Source organism: Tursiops truncatus, chromosome 1 (genome assembly GCF_011762595.2).
Source record: "Tursiops truncatus isolate mTurTru1 chromosome 1, mTurTru1.mat.Y, whole genome shotgun sequence".
Taxonomy (NCBI): Eukaryota; Metazoa; Chordata; class Mammalia; order Artiodactyla; family Delphinidae; genus Tursiops; species Tursiops truncatus.
The window spans coordinates 175,735,227-175,760,058 of record NC_047034.1 but is presented as its reverse complement, the minus strand read 5'-3'; the positions used below and the strand labels follow the sequence as shown (position 1 = coordinate 175,760,058).

Sequence of the window (24,832 nt, the reverse complement as noted above, 5' to 3'; positions counted from 1 at the left end):
GCACTGGGAAATAGGGGTCTACAGGTCATCCAACGACTTTTAGAGGCTCTGAGAGTCCTTATTGTACTCCACTGTTCCAACAAAATGTTAATAAAATAAAATAAAAATACTTTTTCCCTTTCTCTTCCCCTAACCTTTTCTGAGAGAGTTGATTTTTCTTTTAATTTGGGGAGTATTTTTAGCCAGCTGTCTTCTCTGCCTCATCTCCTCCCAGAGTGCCTGGGTAGATAACTAGCTGTGTTCCGAGAGAGGTGACCCGTGCTCAGTCTCCCTGCGTCCCAGATGAATCTCCCAAGTCCTGTAAATAGAGGGACTGCGACGGGGCGGGGGAGGAAGACGGCCGAGTGGCCAGCCCATAACTGCTGCCCGTTGCCACTGGCCCTCTGGCCCTGTTCCCTAGTCCCCATCAGACTCCACATTTTTATTATAATACTCGGACTGGGCCGGAAGGTGCTGTCAGGCGTTCATCACCTTGCTTATATCCAAACTATTCCTAACCCTGCTGTCCTGGTGGTTGTTTGACCTGAGGGATACAGAGAACACTGCTGTCTGCTGTCATCTCTCTTTCTTCTCCCCCTGCATGGAGCCAGGCCCTGGGGCAGTGCCCAGCGGTCACTGGGGAGAGAGTTGAGGCTCCTTATTCTGAGAAGCTCTTGAACCGCCAGTCCCACAGAAAAAAGTCAGCCCTCCCCGGTGCCCGGTTTGTCTGAGCTGAGTGGTGGGACAGGACCCAGTGGCACTGTGAGCCAGTTGGCTGCAGCTTACACAGTCAACTGGTTTGGTTCTGTTTGCATTTTAATAGGAATCTTTAAACAATTTTGTTTATCTTCTGAAGGATAAAAATAAGCAGGTGTGGCAGCCCGGAGGCCGTTGACTTCAGCTGCTGCAGCAGTAACACGGGGCTTTATTAATCAATAGAATGTAGCTCTCTTGTTTCTGTTCTTTTAAAAGAATCCCACCCTGGAGAAAGTGATGGAAGAGAAGTCCTTGGCCCAGCATCTACACAGGGGCAGTCTCCTGGGAAAGGGAACTGTTTGGAGAAGTAGATTCCAGAGAACCGAGGGAACTAGCAGTCTGTCCTGGCTCCGGGTCTTCGTCTGCACGGCTCGCGTTGAATTGAGCGCAGCTTTGCAGATCAGGCAGCTGTGGTCTTAAAGGTGAAATGATAGAGGCAGGCGTCCTGCTCCATCTGCTCACCTCAGACAAGTCCCCTCTTCCGTTTCTCCTCCTCTTTGAGTAAAGCTAGTGAGTGGATGGAATAACCGAGCAGGACTTCCTTAGTTTTGCTCTCTATCAATAACATAGTTTAATTGTCAGTGTCACAGGCTGGGGGAGGGGCTGCTAGCTCCTGGAATCACCAAGTAGCAGAGGTGAAGTTACTGAGAGAACATCTAAATGCAAAGTGCTAGTGCTAAAAGAAAATTTTAGGCTTTATTAAAATTGGCTCATTCTTCCAAAGGCAGCAGCTAAAGGACATGTGAGTCAGGGATGGGAGGGGAGGAGGTTTGCCTGCCACAGGACAGTGACACCCTTTCCTCCTGTCTCTCCTCTGCTCAGCCCTTGCTCAGTCCCTCTGCGGTTAGATTGCAGCTAGCAATCAACTGGAAGGAAGTATGTGTGTCTAATTTGCATGAGATTATTTAAAACAAAAACAAAAAAAAGGTCTGCATTAGTCAGGGTGATGGTAAACAACGAAAAGAGCTGCCTTTTACAAGACAGCCTGTGCCTCAGCTTTCAGAGCCAAATATAATTCACTTACAATCGGCAGTTTCCTTTATTATTCCTTTTAACCTTTTGGATTCTGCAAGGTCTCAATCGAAGTTCTCCACTGTTTATCTCAGTGGGGGTGGGTGAGAACCTGGCTGTCTTATGTGTGGGCCCTAAGGCAGTACCCCATCCCTAAAGGCAGGGTCCTTTCAGCGCCAGGAGCTGGTGAGTGGTAGATACCTGAAAGGAATGACACTCCTCCCCACCTCAGGCTCTGTGAGTCCCAGATGAATCACTTGAGTCTTGCAGAGTCAATCTTCCCAAAGCTGGGGACACTCCAGAGGAAAAGGCCACTAAGGGAAGCGTAGGCACCAGTCTGTGAGAGGCCTTTGGATTTATTTGACTAGAATATTAGAAGGAGATGAGGTCGCTCTATCTTGTCACTCTGGTAGTGTTCAAAAAGTTGTCCAGGTGTCATTTGCAAATAGGACCCAGGTGTTAGGTTCCTGTGTTGTTTTGGGATAGCCCCAAAACAGCATTCACTGGTTCTTCCTATGGATGGGGTGCCGATGGGGGCGGGGCTGGGGGAAGACAAATTAGTCCTCATATTTTCTTTAACAAGATTGAAGACTTTAGGCATCATTTTGATGTGTTGTAACTCTGCGCTGTAGTGGGAAGTCACCGGGCTGGGGTTTCATCTGGCATCACCAGGCTTTTACTAGTATGATTTGAGACATAGTTTTCACCCTTCTTAGCCCTCAGTGTTTTGTTTTTTTGTTTTTTAATCTGTTAAATAAGGGCAATGGCTAGGATAATGGCCCAGCTCTGAAATTATCTTATTCAGTGAGATCGTTAAAATGCTTATTTTTTTAAAAAAGAAGAAAAGTGATTCATTTTCTGTAACTAAATCAAAATTCTGACTCTCCAGAGAACTAGGGATATCAGAATTCCAGCCAATGTAAATTTAGAGCATCAAATGATAAGGTCTGTATAAAACAAGAGCTTGGAAGGAAGTGCTAATGCCCTTTAAACCGGGGCTTCACTAGTGGGCTTGGCTGCAATAATGCAAGGGATATGTTTTATTAGGAAAATAGGCTTCGTAAAAGCTCAGGACCAGAGGGCAGGACAGTGGTCAGGGAGTCCTGTCCCTTTAACCAGCTCCAGCTCTCAGGGCTGCAGCACAGCCTGTAACTTGCTGTATATTTCCCCAGCGTTAAACATTATGGTACTTGTTTATATTTGAAAGAGCCAAAAGGGAAAATGAGAATGCAACCGAATGCTCCTTTTGGGAAAATTATCCTCATTTGCAGCCAGTGGCTGACAAGGCACATGAACCACCAGCTTTATGAAGTCCCATTGTGTACCAGTGACCAGTAGCTCGTGCTGATGCCGCATGTGCCACTGTCTTCTTTCATGGCTGATTATGACTGGTTAAAACCGTGTCTTTCCTACTAGAACTCTGAAAGGGGTTCCCCTTTCTACCGAGGAGTGACTGGCAGTCAGTACCCGGGCTGGAGCCTGGGAGGCGCTCGCTCAGTGAAGTGTGTTCTCTGTGTTTGCCCGGCTCGTCTGTCTCTCCTGCCCCTGTCCTTGGGAGGTGACATCACAGTAAAGCGGTCCTTTTGCAGCAAGCTGGGGGCTTAGGGAGGAGGAACATCCCCTGGCTAGCCCCACGTATTCAAATTCAGCTCTTGTATTTGAAGGTGCCAAGCGCCAGTAAATGATCCTCTTTGCCCCCTGCCAGCCTCTCCTCTGCCCCGTCAGTCTGTTGAGAGGATGGTGCGCTTGCTCGGGCGACCCAGCAGCACTGAGACTCCACGGAGGTGTGGCCTTGCCCACCACTGGCGGGCTCTGTCATGTGCTGAGGGCAAAGAGGGAAAGGGATGCGGTGTTAAGTGGGGAGGGACCTCAGGTGCTCGGTGCAGAGAGAAGAGAGGGTCCAGGGCCATTTAGAATAGTTCAGGAATTCTCCCTTGACCACTTGTGGTGGGGCATGAAGAGTTTGAGGGGCGGCTGCAGCCAACTCACATGCCAGCGTAGTGTGGGGCAGCGCTGTGCTTAGAGCATTAATGGGCTCTGCCGGCTAGCCCCTTGGCACAGAGCTCGAGGCACCATGCTTCGGGAGATGTTGACCCTCAGAGCCTCCTTGTACTTCACCTCCCCCAGGGACAGATAGACCATGCTGCGGACCTCCGATGGAGAGCTGCCGGCCCGATGTGGACGAGCTCTCGGCTCTAGTTTAAAAGTTCTGTGTTGTGGCTGGACTGAATGTCGGGATTCCCAGAACAGCTCGGGCCGGCCAGAGTGCTCTTTTGCAAAGACTAGCAGTGACCTCCCACCTGCTTCTCCCAGTCGCAGCACTTGGAGCATTTCCGTGCACACGGCTGCTTCCCCTGCGACACAGAGCTGCCCTGTGGGGAAGTCTCTCTCACACCTGTGCGCCACTCCTCGTGCAGATGCTTTGGATTGGTCAGTGCCCTCGTCCTCTTCCCCCAGAGCCGGCGTCCCTGGTCTGCCTCCGACCTGTTGAAATATTCCAGCTGTGCGCCCACTGGAAATGTCTTCCTGGGTTTTTCACTTGCCTTTTATTCCTCCTTGGGCAAAGCCTCTCCACATGTCATAGCCACTGCAGATGGCGCCCTGCAATTTCCCGATGTCCCAAGTGCACTGTGGTTTAGAGTGTTGGGAGGATTTTTTTAAAAAAAGGAAAAAGAAAAACTAGCCAAAGGCGATATAGGCAGCCTGTGATAGTCTAGAGTAATAATCATCTGAAAGTTTGGGCCTGGCCTTGTTTTGATCTGTTTTCTTGTTTTATTTTCTTCTTTACATTCTATATCCCATTCATACTAATCACAGTCAGTCCTGATTTTTCTTTTTATTTCTGCATTTGTCATAAAATAAAGCAAATTATTCCCGTCTTCAGAAACGATCTAGACTAATTAGTCGTCTCACCCAATAATTAGTTTTTTGTTTCCCTGTCTGTTTTCATGCATTATTGTTAGTTTTTTCCCCTCTTTTTTTTTTTTTTTTTTAACACCATTACGGATTAAAATGAGCCACATTTGCAGTTTGATGGTATCTGTTTTCGGGGAAGAATGGAGAATTGCAGTACTGAGAGACTTCAAAAGCAGCAATAAACTCAAGGATAAATTAAGGAAATTGAATGAGCCACATTTGGAAGCAGTGTTGAGGCTAATATTCTGTCGCTTAAGGTTAAATTGCAGCTGAGTGAGGTTCCAGAGAATCCGAAATCGGGGAAGCAACTTACTAGGATGCTAGGCATCCTGTGACTCTAAGGTCTTTTCTCAAATGATTTCGTTGCAGCCATGGACAGTGGCAAAAGGTACTCACCTGCAATTATGTCCTCTTCTTCCCCAGGGCTGACGGATGAAGAGATTGATTTGGCTTTCCAGCAGTCGGGCACGGCTGCCGATGAGCCTGCGTCCTTGGGCCCAGCCACACAGGTGGTTCCTGTCCAGCCCCCTCACCTCATTTCGCAGCCATATAGTAAGTCACCCGCTCAAACTCTGGCTTTAACCTTGACTGGGATTCAGGACTCTGGCCAAAGGGCAGCGCTTCATGTCTCCCAGAGTCAGCAGGCGTGGCGGGGTGGGGGTGGGGGACTGGGAGTAGGAGATGGCTCTTGGGTTTTTCCAAAAGACTGTGACACACCCAAATCCTCTTCTAGACGAACTTTTAAGTATGTGACAGAGGTTTTAAGACTCAAGGTACCAGAATAAATGAGTTTATTGTCTTGTTTCAAGGATTTTGGTTTCAAGCAGGAATCTGTAAAAGTATTTATTGGTTCAGTTTCCGTTTTCTTATATCAATGCTTTTTGCATGTTACTGTTTCACTAATAAGAACATAAACATCTGATTTATGGGTGCATTCTTGTTTGGTCACTGAAATAACTTGTCTCCTAGTTTTATCTTTTAAAGTTAATATTAGTAGATTTAGGCTAGCCTTCCTCACCCCACCCTCCTTTTCTTCCTTCCTTCCTTCCTTGTCCTGGCTATACCATGTATATTTATGTAGTGGCAATCTGTTAGAGAATTTCACATTAAATGTGAAGGTCCTTTTTGAATGCAGCTTTTAATTATTACATGAGAACATGACCCGTGAGAGGTTTTTGTTGTTTTTAAATGAAAGCTACTTTTAGCAATAAAGCTTCTTTAAGCTAGTAATAAATGTACACTTCCAAAATATAGGCAGAACTCCTTCCTTAAGTCACTTATGAAAAACCTAAAAAGGTTAAAATTGACTCCAAAGCAATGGAAAATTGCTCAGTTTTGTGTGTTTAACATAAGACTTCAGCCTTGGATCTGCTGTCTTTCAAAATGCCTTTTCTGTAATTGTCTTCATTTTAATGGTCTATCTCGGAAGTTTTCTTTTTTTCAAAACATGATTTTAAAGTGTCAGATATCAGATTTTAAAAGGCGCAGTTTAAAATGCCAGACTTGTTTTGATCCCCACCACGTGGCCTGGAACCGCCTTCCGGCCCCCACTTCGCCGTCCTTCCCACAGCTAGGGAAGTGCAGTCTTCTGTACAGACAGCGCGGGGGCCAGGCGGTAGGTTAGAATATGCTTTGTGTGTCACAGGTCTCGTTTAGATATCACCTTTCTTTTGCTCTCTGGAAAAGGCTGAATGGGTGAGGCCAGGTAGCACGAACTCAAGCTGATCTATCCGTGGTCGCCTTGTCTAACAAACCACTGGTGTCGTGTGACCTCTGAGACCGGTGCTCAGTGATGAGCCTTGTACTGGGGCTGCTGAGTCAGTGGCAGCTATTTGTCAGCCTGGGACTCATTCTCAGTCCTGACTGACGTTCTTTTCTATCCATTGTGTTGCTTTGGGTCACTAAACATAGTCTCTGTGTTTCTTTTAAACCAAAGGCTAAGTCTCCACACTTTTTCTTCAGGTGTGTCCTTGGGCCCAGGGTTTGATGGGATTTGTTGAGGACGGGCAGTGGCAGCTGGGGTGCAGAATTTTCTAAAATGCACATCTGTTCTATTCCAGCTGTTTCCTCCATGGCTTAATACCAAACAGGTCTCTCCGCTACTTGGAAACTCCTTGCTCAGAACAAATTGTTCTGTTGGTCACAGAGTTGGCCTAAAGCATCATGCGTTTGCCTGCTTTCAGTGGGCACAAAGGGTTAAACTGCTAGTCTTTCTGAAGAGGCAAAAGAATGGGTCTGGGAGGGGCGAGTCAGTCATTTAAATCACTCTCCTGCCCAGATCTCTCTGAGAAGAAGCATTACGCGTTTAGGTATTTAGGTAGGAGTATTTTTAAGAGTCTCCCAGCCCTAAAAATAAAATACATCTTCTTAGAGACAGACTCCTTCCTGCTTTGACGCTAGTATAAAAACAATGGTAATGGTAATTTTAAATACCTGGAGTTTTTTAGTTGTCACCCTCGAGCTTCATTCTTCTTGTACCGTTACCCCGCTCCTCTCAGCTTGGGGTTGACTCTACCTCTTCACTTCTGTACTTTTGCCAAGAGGTGTCAAAACTACTCCAAAAAAAAAAAAAAGCTTGATTTTGATTAATATAGAGAAACAAGACTTTGCCTGACTGATAATAAAACTGATAAATGACATTTGAATTACTTGTAGCGGTAATTTATTACATAAAATATCTTTTATTTGACATGCGATTAGTTGCTGGAAGCATCACTCAATCTGACTAGTTTAAACATGCTCTAAAATGAACCCCAGTAAAAACCAGGGCTGTCTGCTTCTGGCGTTATGAAATATACTAATCCTGGAGTGAGGAAAAAATCTGACTTTAAGTATTTAAATGATTAATTGGGTTTATATATTTTTTTTTACCTTTCTAACCCCCTTAATTACAAGCAAACTCAGGGGAGTTTCTGAACTAGGTGTGCAGTCTGCATGCTTATCACCGAGGCATTGTCTGCGTCCTGGGAGGGATTTATGGCCTCCATTGATGTGTGTTCCTGCAGATTTTACATCTGGAGCTCGGGCAGCCCTTTCCTTCCCATTTCTTGGCTTTTTAAGGACATTCCATCTCTGAGCCCAAGCCTAGAAAATGGGATTTTCTGGGCTTAGCCCCAAACGCTAATGTCTCCAGGAAGGGTGGCTTTTCCGAGACCACCCCTGGGAGGCCAGTGCTCGGGGATCGTCACCTCTGGACTTGCCCGCCCTCCTGCTTGGTGGCAGGTGTCCCACTCGGTGCCTCTTATGATATCTCTGCTTTTTGGTGAATGTGGTTGACCTTGAGATGTTAGTGAATGCCAGCATCAGCAAAGAGAACATGGAGACCTAGCAGAAATGGTACCAGTTCATCACTGTTTATTAAGAACCTGCTATATGCTCAGTACAGTATCATGAGAGATTCAAAACATGATCTTTAAGAATCTTACAGGCTCTCTGGGAGAGATAAGATAAACTCTTAAGAAAAAGATAATAATATAAGACATTGTGATTTAATGCCAAAATTAATTATACAGACAAGAAACTCCACAGGAATACAGAAAAGAGAAAAATTAATGTAGGCTCGAGAAGTCAGAGAAGGCTTTGTGAAAGTAGGAGGAGGTTGACACCAGGGGAAGCTTGGTGTCACCTGGTGTGAGAATAAACCAGAGTTGTCAGGGCTTAAAAGAAAGTCGGGTAGAGCTCAGGAAAAGTCAGGCCGGGATGCAAGAGGAAATTTGACATCTTCTGTTTCTCGTTTTGGTTTGTTTTTGTTCGACTTTGAAGCAGGAATCAGTGTGTGTGTCTATGTGCAGAGCCTAACACAGTCCTGAACTAAAGTCCTTGTAAGTGCTTGACTGATTCATTCATTCTAAGATGACTTTTCTTCTTTCCTTCCAGAGAGACAAGAAAGCAAGGTAGCTTTGAAATACAGGCAAGGCCAGTGTGAATTTTGTATGATAATAATTTTTCTTAGGCTTAAATATTCCCCCCCCGCCACTGTCTTTGGTAAACAATTTAGGCTTTTTCAAAGACTGACCTACAGCTTCAGTTGCCTCTTCTTAAAATAGGATGTACATGTCTGAGGTTGGTGAAAGGCTTTGACATTTCATTAGAAACCCTGGGAGAGTGTTGTGTGCTCTTTCTCAGTTTGTTTCTCTTCTGGCCCTGGTTAGTAACATAAACTTTCCCTTGATTGTCTTAGATCCCCGAGGGAGCGTTGATTACTGAATACCTGCTGTGTGCCAGGCACTGTGCCGGACCCCTGGGATGGGACGATTAAGGCCTGGCTGGTCTCTCTCTCCAGCCCTCCTGTCCAGTAGGAAAGACAGTTCAGGGAACACAGCAGTGCTATGAGGTCAGCCCAGGATGGTGGTACAGACAAGGTGAAGGGGCACCTCAGAGAGCAGGAGATGCCTAACTGGACCTGGGGCATGATTGGTACAGTGACCAGACAGGATGGACCGGAGCATCCAAGCTAAAGCAAAGCCACATGGACGTGAGACCATGTGATGGTCAGAGCGGCTGCAACATGGGATAGGAGTGTCAGAAGAGACAACCCGGGGGAGTTGGCCGCCAGGTCATCTCCCTGACGGAGGACAGTCAAAATCACATGGCTTTTTTACTTTGAAATGCATTGTGTAATTATTTTTGAGGCTGTATTACCTATTTAACTGTATTATTCTTAGACTAATATTAAAATTATTTGTACCATCAGAGCAGATGCTGCGTGGGGAATTAGAGAAGACATGCTGGGTGTGCGCTGGATGCGACAGGGGTCCAGATGCTCTGCCCATAACTCCCTTTCAAATGCCTCCATTCCAACTGGGATGGAGGTTCCCCTTGCCTTGATCAGCCCCCTGCTCGCCACCACACTACACTGAAATATTTACTCACTTCCTATTAAACTGTGAGTTTCTTGAGCTCAGAGGCTTTTTTTTTAATCTATGGCCCGAGGTTCTGACTTAGCAGGTTTTCCAGAAACACTTGTTGAATGAATAAATGATGGTGGACGTGTGCTTGAGAATTGCCAGGCTGCCGAGTAATACCATCAACTCTTGGGGTTGATGCCAAGGTAGCCAGTCAGTGAGGCCTCCTGTGTGCTCTGTGTGGAGCAGGCTGCAGAAGTAGGGGACAGGCCTTGCCTCAGGAAGCCCCGGTTTAATGTAGAGGGAAGCCCCATGCTTGGGGTAGGACAGCAAAAGCTAACCCATGCCATCTTGTATGGTGTGAATAGTGAGAGCTTTCGGGAGTTAAGAACAAAGGAACCCCCAGGGTGCTGATCTCAGGCCAGGCCTTCTGGAGGAAGCAGGTCCATGGAGACACTGAGAAGCTGGGGGTGGGGAGGGTGTAAGTGACTCTGGAGGTGAGTGTGAACGGAGGTGGCGCTGTGAACAGCCTCTCTGTTCCCACCAAGAACTGAACGGGGAAGAATCTCTCCCGTTTCTCTCTCTCTCCCCCTCTCTCTCTCTCTCTCTCTTCCATTTCTCTGTCAGTTTAGCACACAAATCTCATTTTTTGCTACATAAAAGTTACTGGTTTGTATATGAAGGAAACATTTCTCTAATTTTGAGGCAATGGTACTTTTCTTCTTTTGTCCATGTGACTGGTTTGGAATAGCAGCTCGTCAAGGGCCAGCACCTGTCCGTTTTGTTTGCTTTGTGGAATGCCCAGTGTGATGCCTTGTGGATGCCGAATAAACGCCATGTGTGGATATTGAAGAGCGCAGGCATTACAGTCTGAGTGGAAACATCCTTACCTTAGATTTCTTAGACCATTGAAAGAGCCTTTGGTGTTGGTGGTAGCTAGGATCATGGCTGTGCTGACAGTGCAGCCTGTGTTGGTTGTATAAGATTCTGCAACAAATAACAGTGGTTTAAACAAAACAAAGGACTCTTTTTCTAAGTAAACATAGTCCAGGCTGCCGTACTGGCCCTGTGGTCCTCAGGGACCCATGCATCCCTCACACCTGGCTGGCATCCAGCTTGTGTTCCAGTGTGACAGCTCCAGCACCAGCTGTCCTCTCTGCTGTCCAACAAGCAAGAACAGGGAGAAGGAAGGGAAAGGGCAAGTCACCTTCTAAGGACACCTCCTGGAAACCACCCACATCCCTTCCCCTTTCTCTCCATTGGCTGGAACTCAACCACGCGGCCATACCTGTCAGCAAGAAGGCTGAGAAATGCAGTCCTTGTTCTGGTGGGCATGTTCCCAGCTTTTTTTTTTTTTTGCGGTACGCGGGCCTCTCATTGCTGTGGCCTTTCCCGTTGCGGAACACAGGCTCTGGACGCGCAGGCCCAGTGGCCATGGCCCACGGGCCCAGCTGCTCGGCAGCATGTGGGATCTTCCCGGACCGGGGCACGAACCCGTGTCCCCTGCATCGGCAGGCGGACTCTCAACCACTGCGCCACCAGGGAAGCCCGTTCCCAGCTTTTATATCCCATAGAAAGTTTGAGTTGGAATTCACACTAAATTCAGGATAATGATTACCTCTGAGTGAAGAGGAAGATGTGGCTAGTTTCCATGGTATTTGGAAAGTTTTAACCGGTAAAGTAGGTGGGTTTAGGATTGCATCTTATTATCATCTTTCGTAACTTATCTAAATATTACATTCTTTTGTAACTATCAAATAATACAGGGTACCTTTAAAAAGTTGAATTAGAAATCTTACCTCTTGCTTCTTCCCTTGGTCTCAGCTGCTTAACTGAGCAGAGAGAGACCTTAGAACCCACCCTGCTGGGTACTGTTCTCGGTCACTGCTGACTTCTTTTAGCTCTCTGTCTTTTTTAAAAAGAAAAAATCTGAACAGACTTAAAAAAACAACAACAAAAAACAGCTTTACTGAGGTGTATTTTACATAAAGTAATGCATCCATTTTAGTTATACAATTTGAGTTTTAACAAGTGTACACTGCCCTGTAGCCATCATCATTGTAGAACATTTCTGGCACCCTAGAAGATTCCCCGTGACCTGTTCCCAGCCAGTGCCAACCCGCCCTGACGCTGGGGCAACTCCTGGTCTGCTTTCTGTTGCTGCCCATTTAGACTTATCTTTCCTAGGGTTTTGCATGAATGGTACAGTATGTCCCCTCTCATGCCTGGTTTCTTTCGCTCAGTATCATGTTTTTGAGCTCCATCCAAGTTGTGCATATCAGAAGTTGCCTCCTTTTTATCACAGAGCTGTATTCCGTGGTTAGGATGCACTGTGGTTTGTTATCCATTTACCAGTTGATGGGCTTCTGACTTTGGGCTGTTTCCAGTATTGAGCTGTTACGAATAAAGCTCTTTTAAACATTTGTGTACAAGTCTGTGTCTGTTTTTATTTCTCTTGCGTAAATGCCTAGGAGTGGAATTGCTAGGTCAGAGGTTAAGTGTAAGTTTCACCTTATAAGAAACTGCCAACCTGTTTTTCAAAGTGGTTGTACCATTTTACATTCCCATCAGCAGCGTCCGAGTTCTGGTTGCTGCATATCCTCTCTAACGGTCGGTATTCTCAGTCTTTTTAATTTTAGTAGCTTTAATGTGTGTGTAGTGGAGACTCAGTCATTTGAGTTTACATTTCTGTGAAGACTAATAGTGTTGAGCATCTTTTTATGTGCTTATTGCCCATTTACATATCTTCTTTTGTGAAGTGTCTATTCCAATCTTTGTCCTTTTTAAATTATCTTCTTATTATTGAGTTGGAAGAGTTCTTATATATTCTAGATTCAAGTTCTTTGTCAGGTGTATGCATGGTTAGTATTTCCTCCCAGTCTGTGGCTAGCTTTTTCGTTTGCTTTACGTTGCCTTCTGAAAAACAAAAGATTTAAAAATTGATGACATCCAGTTATCTTTTTTTTTTTTAACAATTCATGGTTTTTGTGTCCTACTTGTGAAGCCTTTGCTTACCCCAAGGTTGGAGAGATTTTCCCCTGTGTTTTCTTCTTGAAGTTTTATAGTGTTAGTTTTTATGTTGAGATCTGTGATTCACTGTCAGTTAACTTTTGTGTGTGGTGTAATGTGAAGGTCAAGGTTCATTTTTCCCTAATGGCTGTCCCCTTGTGCCACCACCAGATGTTCAAAGATTATCCTGTCCCCAGTGAGTTATGTGTCCCTTTATCAAAATGCAATTGTTTATATATACATGGGTCTGTTTCTAGCCTTATTTAAAAAAAATTTTTAAGCTATTGAAGTATATTTTACACACAAACTCGCCCATTTCAAGTGTCCAATCAAATGATTTTTAATAACTTTACTGAACGATGCACTCATCTATCAGTTTTAGAGCACTTTCATTCTCCAAATAAGATCCTTTTTGCTCATTTACTGTTAATCTTACCTCATCTCCAGGCAACCACTAAGCTACTTTCCACCACTGTAAATTTACCTTTGCTGGGCATTTCAGGTAAATGGAATCATACAGTATGTGATCCCTTGTTACCTTCCTTCTTTCACTTAGCATGTTTTTGAGGTTCTCCATGTTGTATCATGTAGCGCTACTTCCTTCCTTTTTGTTGTTGACTAGTATTCCATTGTATGGATGGGCCACATTTTGTCTGTCAGTTCACCAGCTGGTGGACGTTTAGGTTGTTTCCAGTTTTGGCCACAGGACTCATGCTGCTGAGGGTGTGTGTGGGCAAGTGTGTGGACGTACGTTCTCATTCCTCCTGGGTAGCCATCTAGGAGTGTGATTGCTTGCTCATGTGGCAGTTCTATATTTCTGGCTTCTTAATATTTTTTCTTATCAGCTTTTTTTTTAAATTTATTTTATTTTTGGGTCTTCATTGCTGCGCACGGGCTTTCTCTAGTTGCAGCGAGCGGGGGCTACTCTTCGTTGCAGTGCGCGGGCTTCTCATTGCAGTGGCTTCTCTTGTTGCGGAGCACGGGCTTTAGGTGCGTGGGCTTCAGTAGCTGTGGCACACGGGCTCAGTAGTTGTGGCTCGCAGGCTCTAGAGCACAGGCTCAGTAGCTGTGGTGCACGGGCTTAGTTGCTCCACGGCATGTGGGATCTTCCCGGACCAGGGCTCGAACCCGTGACCCCTGCATTGGTAGGAGGATTCTTAACCACTGCACCACCAGGGAAGCCCTCTAATCAGCTTTTTTGAAGTATAATTTATATACAATAAGATTAATCCATTTTAAGTGTACACTTTGATGAGTTGTACATGCTGTAACTCAACTCGTGTAACCAATACTATAGTTTCATGTACTATAACGAAAGACTAAAATTTCATGTGAATGGAATCATACAGCACATATTCTTTTGTATCTTAACGTAATGCTTTTGAGATTGATCCAGGTAGAAAATATTTTAGACTTTGTGAACTACACATTTCTGTCACATATACCCCCCCAACCCTACCATCCTTTAAAAATATGAAAACCATTCTGAGCTCACAGCTAAAAAAAAGCAGGATGAGGTGGGACTTGGCCAACTGGGCAGAGTTTGCTAACTCCCGTGACTCTGATGTATGGTTATTTCACAATTTGTTTATCCATTGACCATTGGTGGCTGTTTGGGTTGTTTCCAGTTTGGGGCTATTATGAATAATGCTTCTATGACATTCGTGTACAAGAAGTCTTTGTATGCATAGATATTTCCTTTCTTTTAGGTAAATACTTGAGAGTGGAATGCCTTAGTCACATGTTAGGTGTATGTTTAACTTTGTAAGATATTGTAAACCTATTTTCCAAAATGGTTGTGGCATTTCTTTTTTTTTTAACCTTTTTTCTATATTATTCTTTTAAAAAAAATTATTTTTATTTTTTGGCTGTGCCACGAGGCATGTGGGATCCCAGTTCCCCAACCAGGGATCGAACCCTCACCCCCTGCAGTGGAAGCGCAGAGTCTTAACCACTGGACTACCAGGGAAGTCTCCTGGTTGTGCCATTCTACATTCCTGTCAGCAATGTGTGAGAATTTCAGTAGCTCCACGTCCTTGTCAACATTTGTTATTCTCAGTTTTTAAGTTTAACCAGTCTAATGTGTAGGTAATAGAATCTCACTGTACTTTTAATTTGTGTTTCTCTAATGACTAGTGATGTCAAGCATATTTTCATGTGTTTATTGGTCATTCATGTACTTTTGTGAAGTGTCACTTTTAAAAATCACCTTGTTTGTCTTTTCATTATTACGTTGTGAAAGGTCTTTATATATTCTGGTTACAGGTCCTTTATCAGATATATGTTTTATAGATGTTTTCTCCCAGCCTATGGAGATGTTTTCTTGACAGTGCCTTTTGAAAAGCAAAAGCTTAAAATTTTGATGATGTCCGTTTTATCATTTTTTTTCCCTTTTATGGTTCATGCTTTTTTTGGTTGTTTTTGTTTTGTTTTGTTTTTAAAAGATTTTTTGATGTGGACCATTCTTTTAAGGTCTTTATTGAATTTGTTACAATATTGCTTCTGTTTTATGTTTTGGTTTTTTGGCCGGGGGGCATGTGGGATCTTAGCTCCCAACCAGGGATCGAACCTGCACCCCCTGCATTGGAAGGCGAAGTCTTAGCCACTGGACTGCCAGAGAAGTCCCTGGTTCATGCTTTTTGTATCTTAGGATGTGTTTGCCTACCCCAGGGTTGCAAAGATTTTCTTCTGTGTTTTCTGTTTTCTTAGTTTTTTCTTTTTTGTTTAGGTGTATGGTCTATTTTGAGTTAAATTTTATGTATGGTGTAAGGAAAGGGTCAAGGTTCATTTTTTACCCCCTACAGATATCCAGTTGTCCCAGCACAATTGTTGTGAAGATTATCCTTTTCTCATAGAACTGCCTTGGCTTCTTTGTCAAAAATCAGTTGACCACACAAGCATGGGTCCATTTCTGGACTCTTCTGAATTCTTACAGTTTAATTAGAGCTCATATTTTTTAGTCTGTGAGTGAGAATATAGATATGCCTCTCAGTGTCCTTCCTGCCTACAGATGACACTGCTGATAGCATTGCAGCCCATGAGAAGTGGAAAAGATCGTCTTTCACAGGACGTTCATGTGAAGACAGGCCTTCGGTTTTCAAATGTGACTTCTGTTGAGCTGCTGTGGTGCCTTTGCCTTCCAGGCTGCCCAGGTGCTTCTGTTCAGAGCAGAGCTGCTCTGTTACTAGTTGCTGTGCTCTGGGTCGGTTTGTCTTTCTGGCCGCTGCCAGCCATCCACAGCTCAGCCTGTGGTACCTTTCAGCTGGGCACCAGTCTCCCTGTGCATTTAGCCTGGCAGTCCTTTCCTGTAACAAGCAGTGATCTGGCAGACTGGCTTTATTCCAGTACCTCACTGTGGATGAGCCTGTCTTATCATTCAGTTTTCAGCGTGCCTTGCGAACAAAGCTGATGGGATGATTTGAGAAGCTACTGCTGTGTGGAGTCACGGCTCCAGCCTTGAAGAGTCTGGAGGGGAACGCAGCTAGGCTTGCCCAGTGCCTGCCACTGCCCTGCCCTGTGCTCAGGCTGCCAGCCTCCCCTAGGACTTGATAGCATCTCCCTGTTGTCAGGATCCAGATTGTCTCAGCAGGATGATTTCATGACAGCTTTCAGCTCTCTTTTGTTGACGACTCTTTACTGGATTGTGGGATTTCCTTGGTGTCCGAGAGTCCCTGAGTCGGTGGTTTCATGCTGTGTTGTGTGCGCGATTCCTGCTCCACATGTGTGTTCTTATTTGGTGATGTCTGTTCTCGCCTGCTAGGTGAGACTCTCTTGGTAGGTTGAGATACAAATAAAGGAACTGAGTAATGTTGGTTTAGTTGGTGTTCAGTGAAGGGTTAGGGAGCCCTAGGGTTCAGCTTTCCTGCCCCTGAGGCGGCTGCCATATACCATGGATTCACCGGAAGCCCTAACCTTTTGGGAAGGCAGGCCCTGTGGACACTGTCAGAGGTCAGGCTAGTTGATGGAGTCCTTCACCGGAAGCCCTAACCTTTTGGGAAGGCAGGCCCTGTGGACACTGTCAGAGGTCAGGCTAGTTGATGGAGTACTTGAGAGGGCAAGGAAGGCGTTGAGTTCCAAGGAACCTGACGTTCTTCTCCCTACAGTAGTCTGACCTCTGACCTCGTTGCAGCCTCAGACGTGAAGGCAGTCCCAGAAATGCGCAGCTCTGCAGGATGAGAAATGCTGCCACAGTCGACTGCCTGTTCATCCTCAGGAGAGGCCAGCCATGCGGTGCTGGTAAAGTGCTGGGCCTTTCGACGAGTTGGCAGGTCAAGCCCGTTGGGCGAGTGCTGGAGACAATTGGAATCTGAATGACAGTAAAAAATATCATTGTCCCTGGGTTCTTCTTTTTTTGTTTTTCATTTTTTGGGGATTTCAGTAAATTTTTATTTAAGTGGCCAGAAGTATAGAGAGTGGTACTTCAGTAGAGTTCTACCATTTAAAGGTCCTTTGATGATAAATGTGTAACAGTGGAAAGTGTGCTAGTTTGGGATTCAGAAGACCCAGGTTCTAATTTGGCATGAACTACCTGTTACCTTACAGGCATGTACATAATATCTCAGAGTCTTCGTTCCGCATCTGTCCATTGAGAGATTTGGGCTAGAAACTCTTTTAAGACCCTTGATAAATCTGATGAAACTTGAGTTGTCTTTCTTTTCTACCTCATCGAGATAGGCAAGTGACAAGATGTAGAGAGATTATTCCGGGCACTGAATTGCCACAATTATTAGCAACACAAGAGAAGTCAAAAAAGCTGTCCTGTGAGTGAGATTACTGATTCTCTTCATGCAGTGATGCTGACAGGTAGGCCTGGGTAAATGGTGTGAGTTCACAAACTTGTTTATTCACCTTGTTGTTCCTAAGCCTGTGGAAAAATGTAGGCAGGCACCCAAGGCAACGCATTCTGTATGTCACAATTTCAAGGCAGCCTTTTTTACTTAAACCCTTCTCTGTGTATTCTAAGTCATTTTCCTCTGCCCGTACACCTCCCAAACTTCACTCAAGTTCTTCCTTTTCTCTTGTTGTCCTAAGAATGTCAAAATGATTGAGTCTTTTCATTTTTACTATGCTGGTGTCTCTGAGAAACTCGCTGACAGACACCTGTTATGACTGATGTATTAATGTTCACTGTCCCTGGGTTCTTTAAATCTAGGAAAAGCTCTGCCGCCTTCAGTCAAATGGTCTGTGCTTGATGAGAAGAGAAAACTGTCTTTGGGACCATCTGGTGGTGGTGTGGAACCAGGCCTCTTGCCAGCTTGGCCCCCAGTCTGCCTTGTCTGCAGGTGGGCGTCTTTGTCAGGCTAGAGGCTCTGAAGCTTTGGAAAAGCTCATTCATTCCACTTCCCTTACTTTTGAGCTGGAGCAGAAGAGCGACTGGCCCTATTTTCTGCCCTTGACTGTATTTTCTGGACATTCAGGAGCATAGTGACAAGAGGCTGTAGCTCCGAGGTGCCCTGGGTTCCCTCATTGGGGGTCTGCACTGGGCTTAGAAAAAATTGGCCCCAGGGTGGGCAGCGGGGAGGGCTCCAGGTGGTCGTGGCTGGGGTCTGAGCTAGTTTGAGGTCATGCCGAGTGCTTTCTCAGTTGCCCTGGTCTGTACCCCTTGAAAGGCGTGCCATGGATAAGGGTTATCTCCGTCTTAGTTTTTCTCTTTTTTCATTTTGCCACAAGACAGGATTGTATCACACATCTCCAAAATGAGTAAAATGGCATTTCAGCTTCTTGTCTTTATAGACTCTCTGAACTTTAGGAAAGATCATTCTGGTCCCTTTTCATTAATAATGAAAACCAGGGGGCAATAAAACGTTCTTAACGTGAGCACGGCAGAAACAAGGAGCAGTGCAGGGGTGAAGGTGCGGCTGGCAGGGAGCCACAGGTGTCTCTTGGTGCTTGAGGAGGTCAGGCTCCGGAGAGGGGGGAGCAGTGGTAGGAGGGGTCCTGGTTCTTGGACCCCTGACCTGCCAGCATCTGCTCAGCCTCGGCTCTGTTACCCGGAACGAGAGGCTGCACTTCTCAAGGCATGCACTGTGTGTTTGCAGGAAAGAAGAAGGATGCAGCAAACTTTGGGTTCTGGTCCAGTTTTCAGCCCAGTTGCAACTGTTTTCCTGTAAGATATTTAGTGGGTATTTGAGAAGTCACTGGTGAGTAGAACTTTCTGGACATGTGCCCATTTTGAATACTTTCTCTGGGGATTTTTGCAGCACAGATGGACGTTCTGGGTGTGGATTGAAGCCCCACGGAACAGCGTGGGGCTTCAATCCACAGCGACTCTTTAGAAAAGTGGCAAGGTTACTCTGTCTTTGCTTTTTCCTCCTAAAAATGAACTTGCACCAGATGTTGGAATCAAGGCAGTCAGAGCAGAGCAGGCTGAGCCGAGAGAGGTGCCTGCTTGGGACCTGGAGCCTCCTGGCTTCTCAGGGTCACAGTGAAAGGTCTACCTCAGCGGTCTCAGGGTTTTCCATTTCACGATCAGCGGTCGCTTCTCTATGTCGCTCCGCATCGGATGGGGGTGTTCACTGCAGGTCAAAGAGCAGAGCTCCCTTCTGGAGACAGTGTGTAGACGTGAACCCTGAGTGTCACTGTGCAACCCTGGAGAGGAGTGGGGAGTCTTGGCTCGCCGTGACCCAAACCCCAGAACCCGTTAAAGAATAGATCGATAAGTTTGCATAAACGTGAAAACACTCTGTGCCACAAAAAGCAGACCATAAGCAGAGTCAAAAGAAAAATATACCAGGAAGAATTTTTACCACGCCTTTCACAGACAGAGGGTGAGTTTCCCTGTTGTATAAGAAGTTTCCATGAATTGAGGGAGGAAATTTAATAAAGAAATTGAGTAGAAAAGTAGGGAACATATAGTATACCAAAAAGGAGGTGCAGATGAAAAGATTGCTCAGTCCTCACTTGTAATAAGGTAAATGCAAATTAAAGCTAGAGGGAGGTACTATTGCTTTGCTCTAGTACTGGCAGAAATCTGTGCGTGTGCTTAACCCATTATGTTGGGGTGGCTGTGAGGAAGCATGTGGGAACGAACTGGTTCAGCCCCCGTGGAGGACAGTTTGGCAGGCTATCTCAGACTGCTCTGGCCCAGCCTCCTAGGAGTTCACGTTTACAGATGGACTTGTACATGTACATGAGATGCCATATGTACACGCTCACTGATGGCAGCGTTGTGTGAAATAGGAAAAGACTGGAAATCATCTAAATGTCCATCATTAGGGAATTGGTTTAATGGAATATTATGCAGCTTTAGCAAAAAAGAAGAATGAGAAATGGGGGGAAAGAGAAGGAAAATAATGCCCATGTGTGTTGCCTCATACTTGCATAAAAATTCTCTGCAGGGTAAAGAAGAAACTTTTAACACAGTGGTTCTTGGTGGTGGAGGAAGCCTCTTTGCAGTAGACTGACGTGTGCTGCGTGATGTTTAGACCATGTGCGTGTATTACCTATTCAAAAACTGTAAGCTCAACAAGGGAGTTGATCACAGTCTGTGCAGGAGACCCGGGCTGGGCCACATTGGGAAACTCACGTGGAATCCACAGGCGGGGCAGGGTCGGGTGGCCAGGGAGAGACACTCTTCCAGGCTCTCGCATCACCGTTGTCTCTGCCTCCTGAGAGCCCCCTTCAGCAGCTCAGGGAGGAGGGAGCGTCCGCCTCGCCCCCTTGGAGGTCTTTGCCACTTGGATCCCCGATCAGACTGCATGCCAGCAGCCCCTCCTCCCCATGTGCTCACGTCCTGCCGAGGACTTTAAGAACCGGCCCTCTCCTGCTCTCCTTTGGTCATGAAGCGCCAGGACGTGGCCAGTACCTGCAGGCCCAGGGGAGGGGGACGGCTGGAGCCACAGGTGTCCGTCTCAGAGGAGATGAGGCGCCCGGCCGCGTGTGGAGTGTGGTGGCTCTTCCTCCCTCACCTTCTCTCTTAGATCCACTTCCAGATACCAGGTCCTTGTCGCAGCAGCGTGCCTCGGGTGGGTGCCTTCTGGGTCACTGTCCTGGCACCTAGTCTGAGTCCACAGACTGGTGGTGTCCTGCACCACTGATGGTTCTGGAAACAGTGACCCACGCACCACCACCACCCCCCGCCGCCCCCTGCCCAGTGGCCGGTCCCTTGAGAGGAGGCAGCTGGGTGGCCTGAACGCGGCTGCTCCAGGTAGACGTTCCAGAAGGAGCTCGTGCTTTCCCGTGTGCCTGACAGAATCGCTGGGCATCACATCAGATTATGGGCATGAAAGCACTTGTAAACAGTTCATGGGGAAGGTTATGAAGTAGAAAATTCTCCTCTCCTCCTCTGGAACTAGAAGTTCATTCAGGGCTTGGAGGGGACTCTGTGTTCCAAAGGGCCTGACCCTACATGAAGACCGGCTGCCTGTGTCCGGATCCCCTGAGACGGTCCGTCCTGGACTCAGTCCCTTTCGCCTTTGGAGGCCCCTTGCGGTAGCCTCTCCCTGCTTTCTTGCCTCTGCGGCCTCGCACCTGTAGCTGCCCTCCGTGCTCCCTGATGTTGTTCTCCCAGAACACAGAGCCGTGACCACGTCACTCCCTGGTTCAGAGCCTTCAGTGACCCCGCTGCTTGTGAAACGATGGCCAGGTTCCTTGTATGCGCTCACCGCCAGGCCAGCCTTTCCCACCTTCCCCCCACCCCGCTCCCCCCACCACTCCCCTCTCTGCTCTTGCTGTCTCTTGGCCAGCAGTAGCCCCCTCACCCTGGGTGAAGCCCAGGGGCTCCCCCGTCTGCTTGAGCACAGGTCAGCCTCAGCCTTTGCACTTCCTTGTACCCTGCCTGGAGCGTCGTGCCCGGGACCGCACAGGTCTCGGCATCCTCCTCCACCGAGGCCCTGCCATCCACACTCTCTCCTGGTCCCGTTCGGTGTTCTCAATCGCTATCTGGAGCCGCCTCGTTCGGTCGTTGGTAGGCTGCCTCCTCTCCACCAGGCTCCATGTGAGAGCAGAACAGAACAGGGCAGGGGTCTCGCCACCACTGTAACCCGTGCCTACGGCACTGTCGTCCACCCTGTCAGGGCTTCATCAAGTTGAATAAACAGGTGATGCAGCCTTTGCCCTGCTCTGAGGTGGCTCCAGGCTCATGTAGGAGGGTGTGTGGGCATGTATTCGTGCACACCTAGGTGTGCTCATGGCAGCCTCACTGGATCCTTTATTCCTCGAAGTGGGGCCCGTGCCCTAGGTCTTCAGAACGCCTCTGCCGCCCGCCTCCCACCCCGGGCCTCAGCCCGCCTAGACACCAGCCCATGGCAGCTGCGCAGTCCAGGGGCCTGGGAGGAGGAGGGAGGCGCAGCCCAGCCGCATCCTGATGCTCACCCCCATCCGAGCACGAGACACACCCCCCGACTGAGATGAGGGGCCTGAATCCACGTGCTTTCCTGCCTCAGGGGGGACGCCAGTGCCTCTTCTCCTGACGTGCCTTTTCCCCCGACCTTAGGCCCTGCGGGTTCCCGGTGGAGAGATTACAGCGCCTTGGCCATCATCATGGCAGGGATAGCGTTTGGCTTTCACCAGCTCTACAAGGTAAGCTGCCCCTCCCTGCACCCCCTGGGCGCTGCCCTGAGCCCGGGGGCAGCAGTGGGCCTGCCTGCAGAGGCCGAGCGCCCTGATGATCTCGCTCGCTGAGGGGCGTCCAGGTCAAGTCCTGGTCCTGTTCCCACCCGGGTGGGTGCACTTGGCATGTTCAGACCCGCCTCATCTGCTAGACTTGGCATCTCCCCTCCAAGTCCCTGTGCAGCAGGGACCCCGTCGATCAATGAGCCACATCAGGTACTTAGAACAGTGCCTGGCACTTAGCAGGCCAGACCTTTTTGAGAGACAGAATGACGTGTGGTTAAGGGCATGAACGCTGGAGCCCAGCTGCCTGTGTTGCATCCTGGCTCTACCACTTGGCAGCTGTGTGACCGCAGGCTCAGCGGTTCTGTGTGTAACATGGGAACAATAGTATCTACCTTACGAGGCTGTTGTGATGCTGAAAGGAGTCACTGCTCCCCTGGGAAGTGCTCTGAGTCCAGAACACAGGAAGCGCTCTGCACGCTCTTGAGAATCTCAGTACGAACGTATCTACAGGATCTACCTTTTCCCCCTATGTATTGTGTTGGCATCCATGTAGACCTAGGGTTTTTCATGGACTACGTAGTCAACCCTCAGGATCCCAGAGTTCATTGCTTACAACGGAGCTGCAGGCAGGAAGTAACATTTACTTCCTTGATACCAGATACTAATCAGACACTAATTACCAGCTACTAACTTTGATTTGAAGCAAGTTGAGTCTTTTTTAGAAGATGCAGAGCCAGGGTAGGTCCCCAGAGACAAAAGGTAAAAGAGTGGCTGGAGGACTTACTCTCTGCTGGTCCTTTCCTTCTGAGGCCACCTGCGACTCCATCTCTGATTTGGAGATTTTTAAAAAAGAATCTGAATGACTATCCAGACTCACGTTGTAACTTTTTTTTTTTGGTCACGCCACACAACTTGCTAGATCCTAGTTCCCCGGGATCAAACCTGTGCCCACTACAGTGGAAGCATGGAGTCCTAACCACTAGACCTCCAGGGAAGTCCCCCCATGTTTAATTTTAGCACATGAAACATGTTTCAGCATTGTACTATGGGATTCTTAATTTTTCACTTAAGTGCAAACGCTAATGACAGAGTTGTAGCAGAATATAATCTTTTCAGTGTAACATTTATTCTTGAAGTTGGGAATCTCCACATTAGAAATCCAGAAACAAGATGTTCTGGGTCCTGGGACTTCTCCCTCTGATGCCATTGTGTCCTGAAAGTCTATTTCCAACCACTGACTGCATACAGTCACCAGGAAGAAGAATATGCTAAGACAGGATTCTCACATCAATGTCCCAGCTCTACTAAGCGGTACCTGATAGTCACATGGCTGCCCTTGGACGGCCTATGATCTGGTGGAGACAGAAAGCATAGCTCCCCTTGGAGCAAAGCAGAGATATCATCAGTTGTTTCCACGAAGCTCTGATCTTTAGTCTCTGCTTTAAAAAAGAAGAGACATTGGGGCTTCCCTGGTGGTGCAGTGGTTGAGAGTCCGCCTGCCGATGCAGGGGACACGGGTTCGTGCCCCGGTCCGGGAAGATCCCACATGCCGCGGAGCGGCTGGGTCCGTGAGCCACGACCGCTGAGCCTGCGCGTCTGGAGCCTGTGCTCCGCAATGGGAGAGGCCACAACAGTGAGAGGCCCACGTACCGCAAAAAAAAAAAAAAAAAAAAAAGAAGAAGAGACATTGGAAGATTAGTCACGATGGTGACAAGAGAATTTAAAAAACATCTGCTAAATTAAAAAACAAAAAGGAGAGGTAAGCTGTTATCTTGTTTTATAAATATGTAAAGATTTAGGCTGGGGTAGTGTATGTGTTCCTTTCCTCAGCATTTTTGATCTTAGAAATGGAATTTTTAGTCCATTACACGTGTAAGAATTTCTTGACTTTTATACTTTGGAAATTTTCAACCTGGAACGTAAGGCTCCATTTTATGAGTTTCGGCTCGGCTGTGGGTAATAACTCACACGATGGTTGAAAAGCACTTTGCAAAATAGAAAATGCTTCTATATGTATGCTAAATAGTGATCTTCACTTAGGAGCTGCTCTTGAAATGAGTTCTCTGACAGGCCCCTTGTGAGAGACCTCCTTTCCCTTCCCCAGTACAGAAGCCTTAATGGAGAAGTTGCCATCTTTTCCTGTCTGGGGCCCGAAAGGAGTAAGAACCAAAGTCTCTTTTGGTCACACCTGCCAGTTACTACACCTGCCAAGCTTGCACTCTGCCACCCCTGGTACCACCCCAGTAAAGTTGGTGACTGGTCTCACGCTCCTAAGATGGGGGGCTCCACGTCCAGAGCTTTTGGAGTTTGGAGCCCATGTTCTTTCGTCCAGCTCTCCCAGCGGGCACCTTGCCGCCCACCTCTAACCCTTCACACTTCCAAGCAGGCAGTGAGTTACCAGCTGCGCCCTGTCTGCCTTCTTCCTGAATGTTCCGAGATTCTCAGAACATTCAAGATTGCCCTGCAGCATCAGCTTCCTTTTTCCCCCACGGTCAGTGTCTCCTGATTCTGCTCCTTGCTCCCCCTTCTGCCCCGTGTCTCAGTTCTGGGAGAGTCTGGCTGCATTTAACTCTTATCTGAAGGAAGCTTGTTCTGAGGATTCAAGGCTTTTCGAAGAAGAATGGGTGTGACCTCCTTAGGTAGCCTCGGAATACCCATATTATTATCCCCTCCTAGTGAAAGAGCCAAAGGTCCCACAAATCTATTGTGGATTTTGATCTTGTTTCTTGAATAATTTTTTTGTTTATTTTTACTTGTTTGTT

The 24,832-nt window shown here is 47.0% G+C and overlaps 1 protein-coding gene across 5 annotated transcripts in view; it reads left to right on the top strand.

Moving 5' to 3' along the window:
- PEX14 (peroxisomal biogenesis factor 14) overlaps window positions 1-24,832 on the top strand; it is a 144,337-nt gene that overhangs the window by 104,348 nt on the left and 15,157 nt on the right. For 4 of the 5 annotated variants that reach the window (XM_033843450.2, XM_073796181.1, XM_033843455.2 and 1 more), the window contains 2 exons: window positions 5,086-5,214; window positions 21,949-22,034. In XM_033843450.2, the coding sequence (XP_033699341.1) occupies window positions 5,086-5,214; window positions 21,949-22,034 (215 nt within the window). The remainder of the gene's footprint in view (window positions 1-5,085; window positions 5,215-21,948; window positions 22,035-24,832) is intronic. The other variant, XM_073796190.1, reaches the window with a different exon arrangement.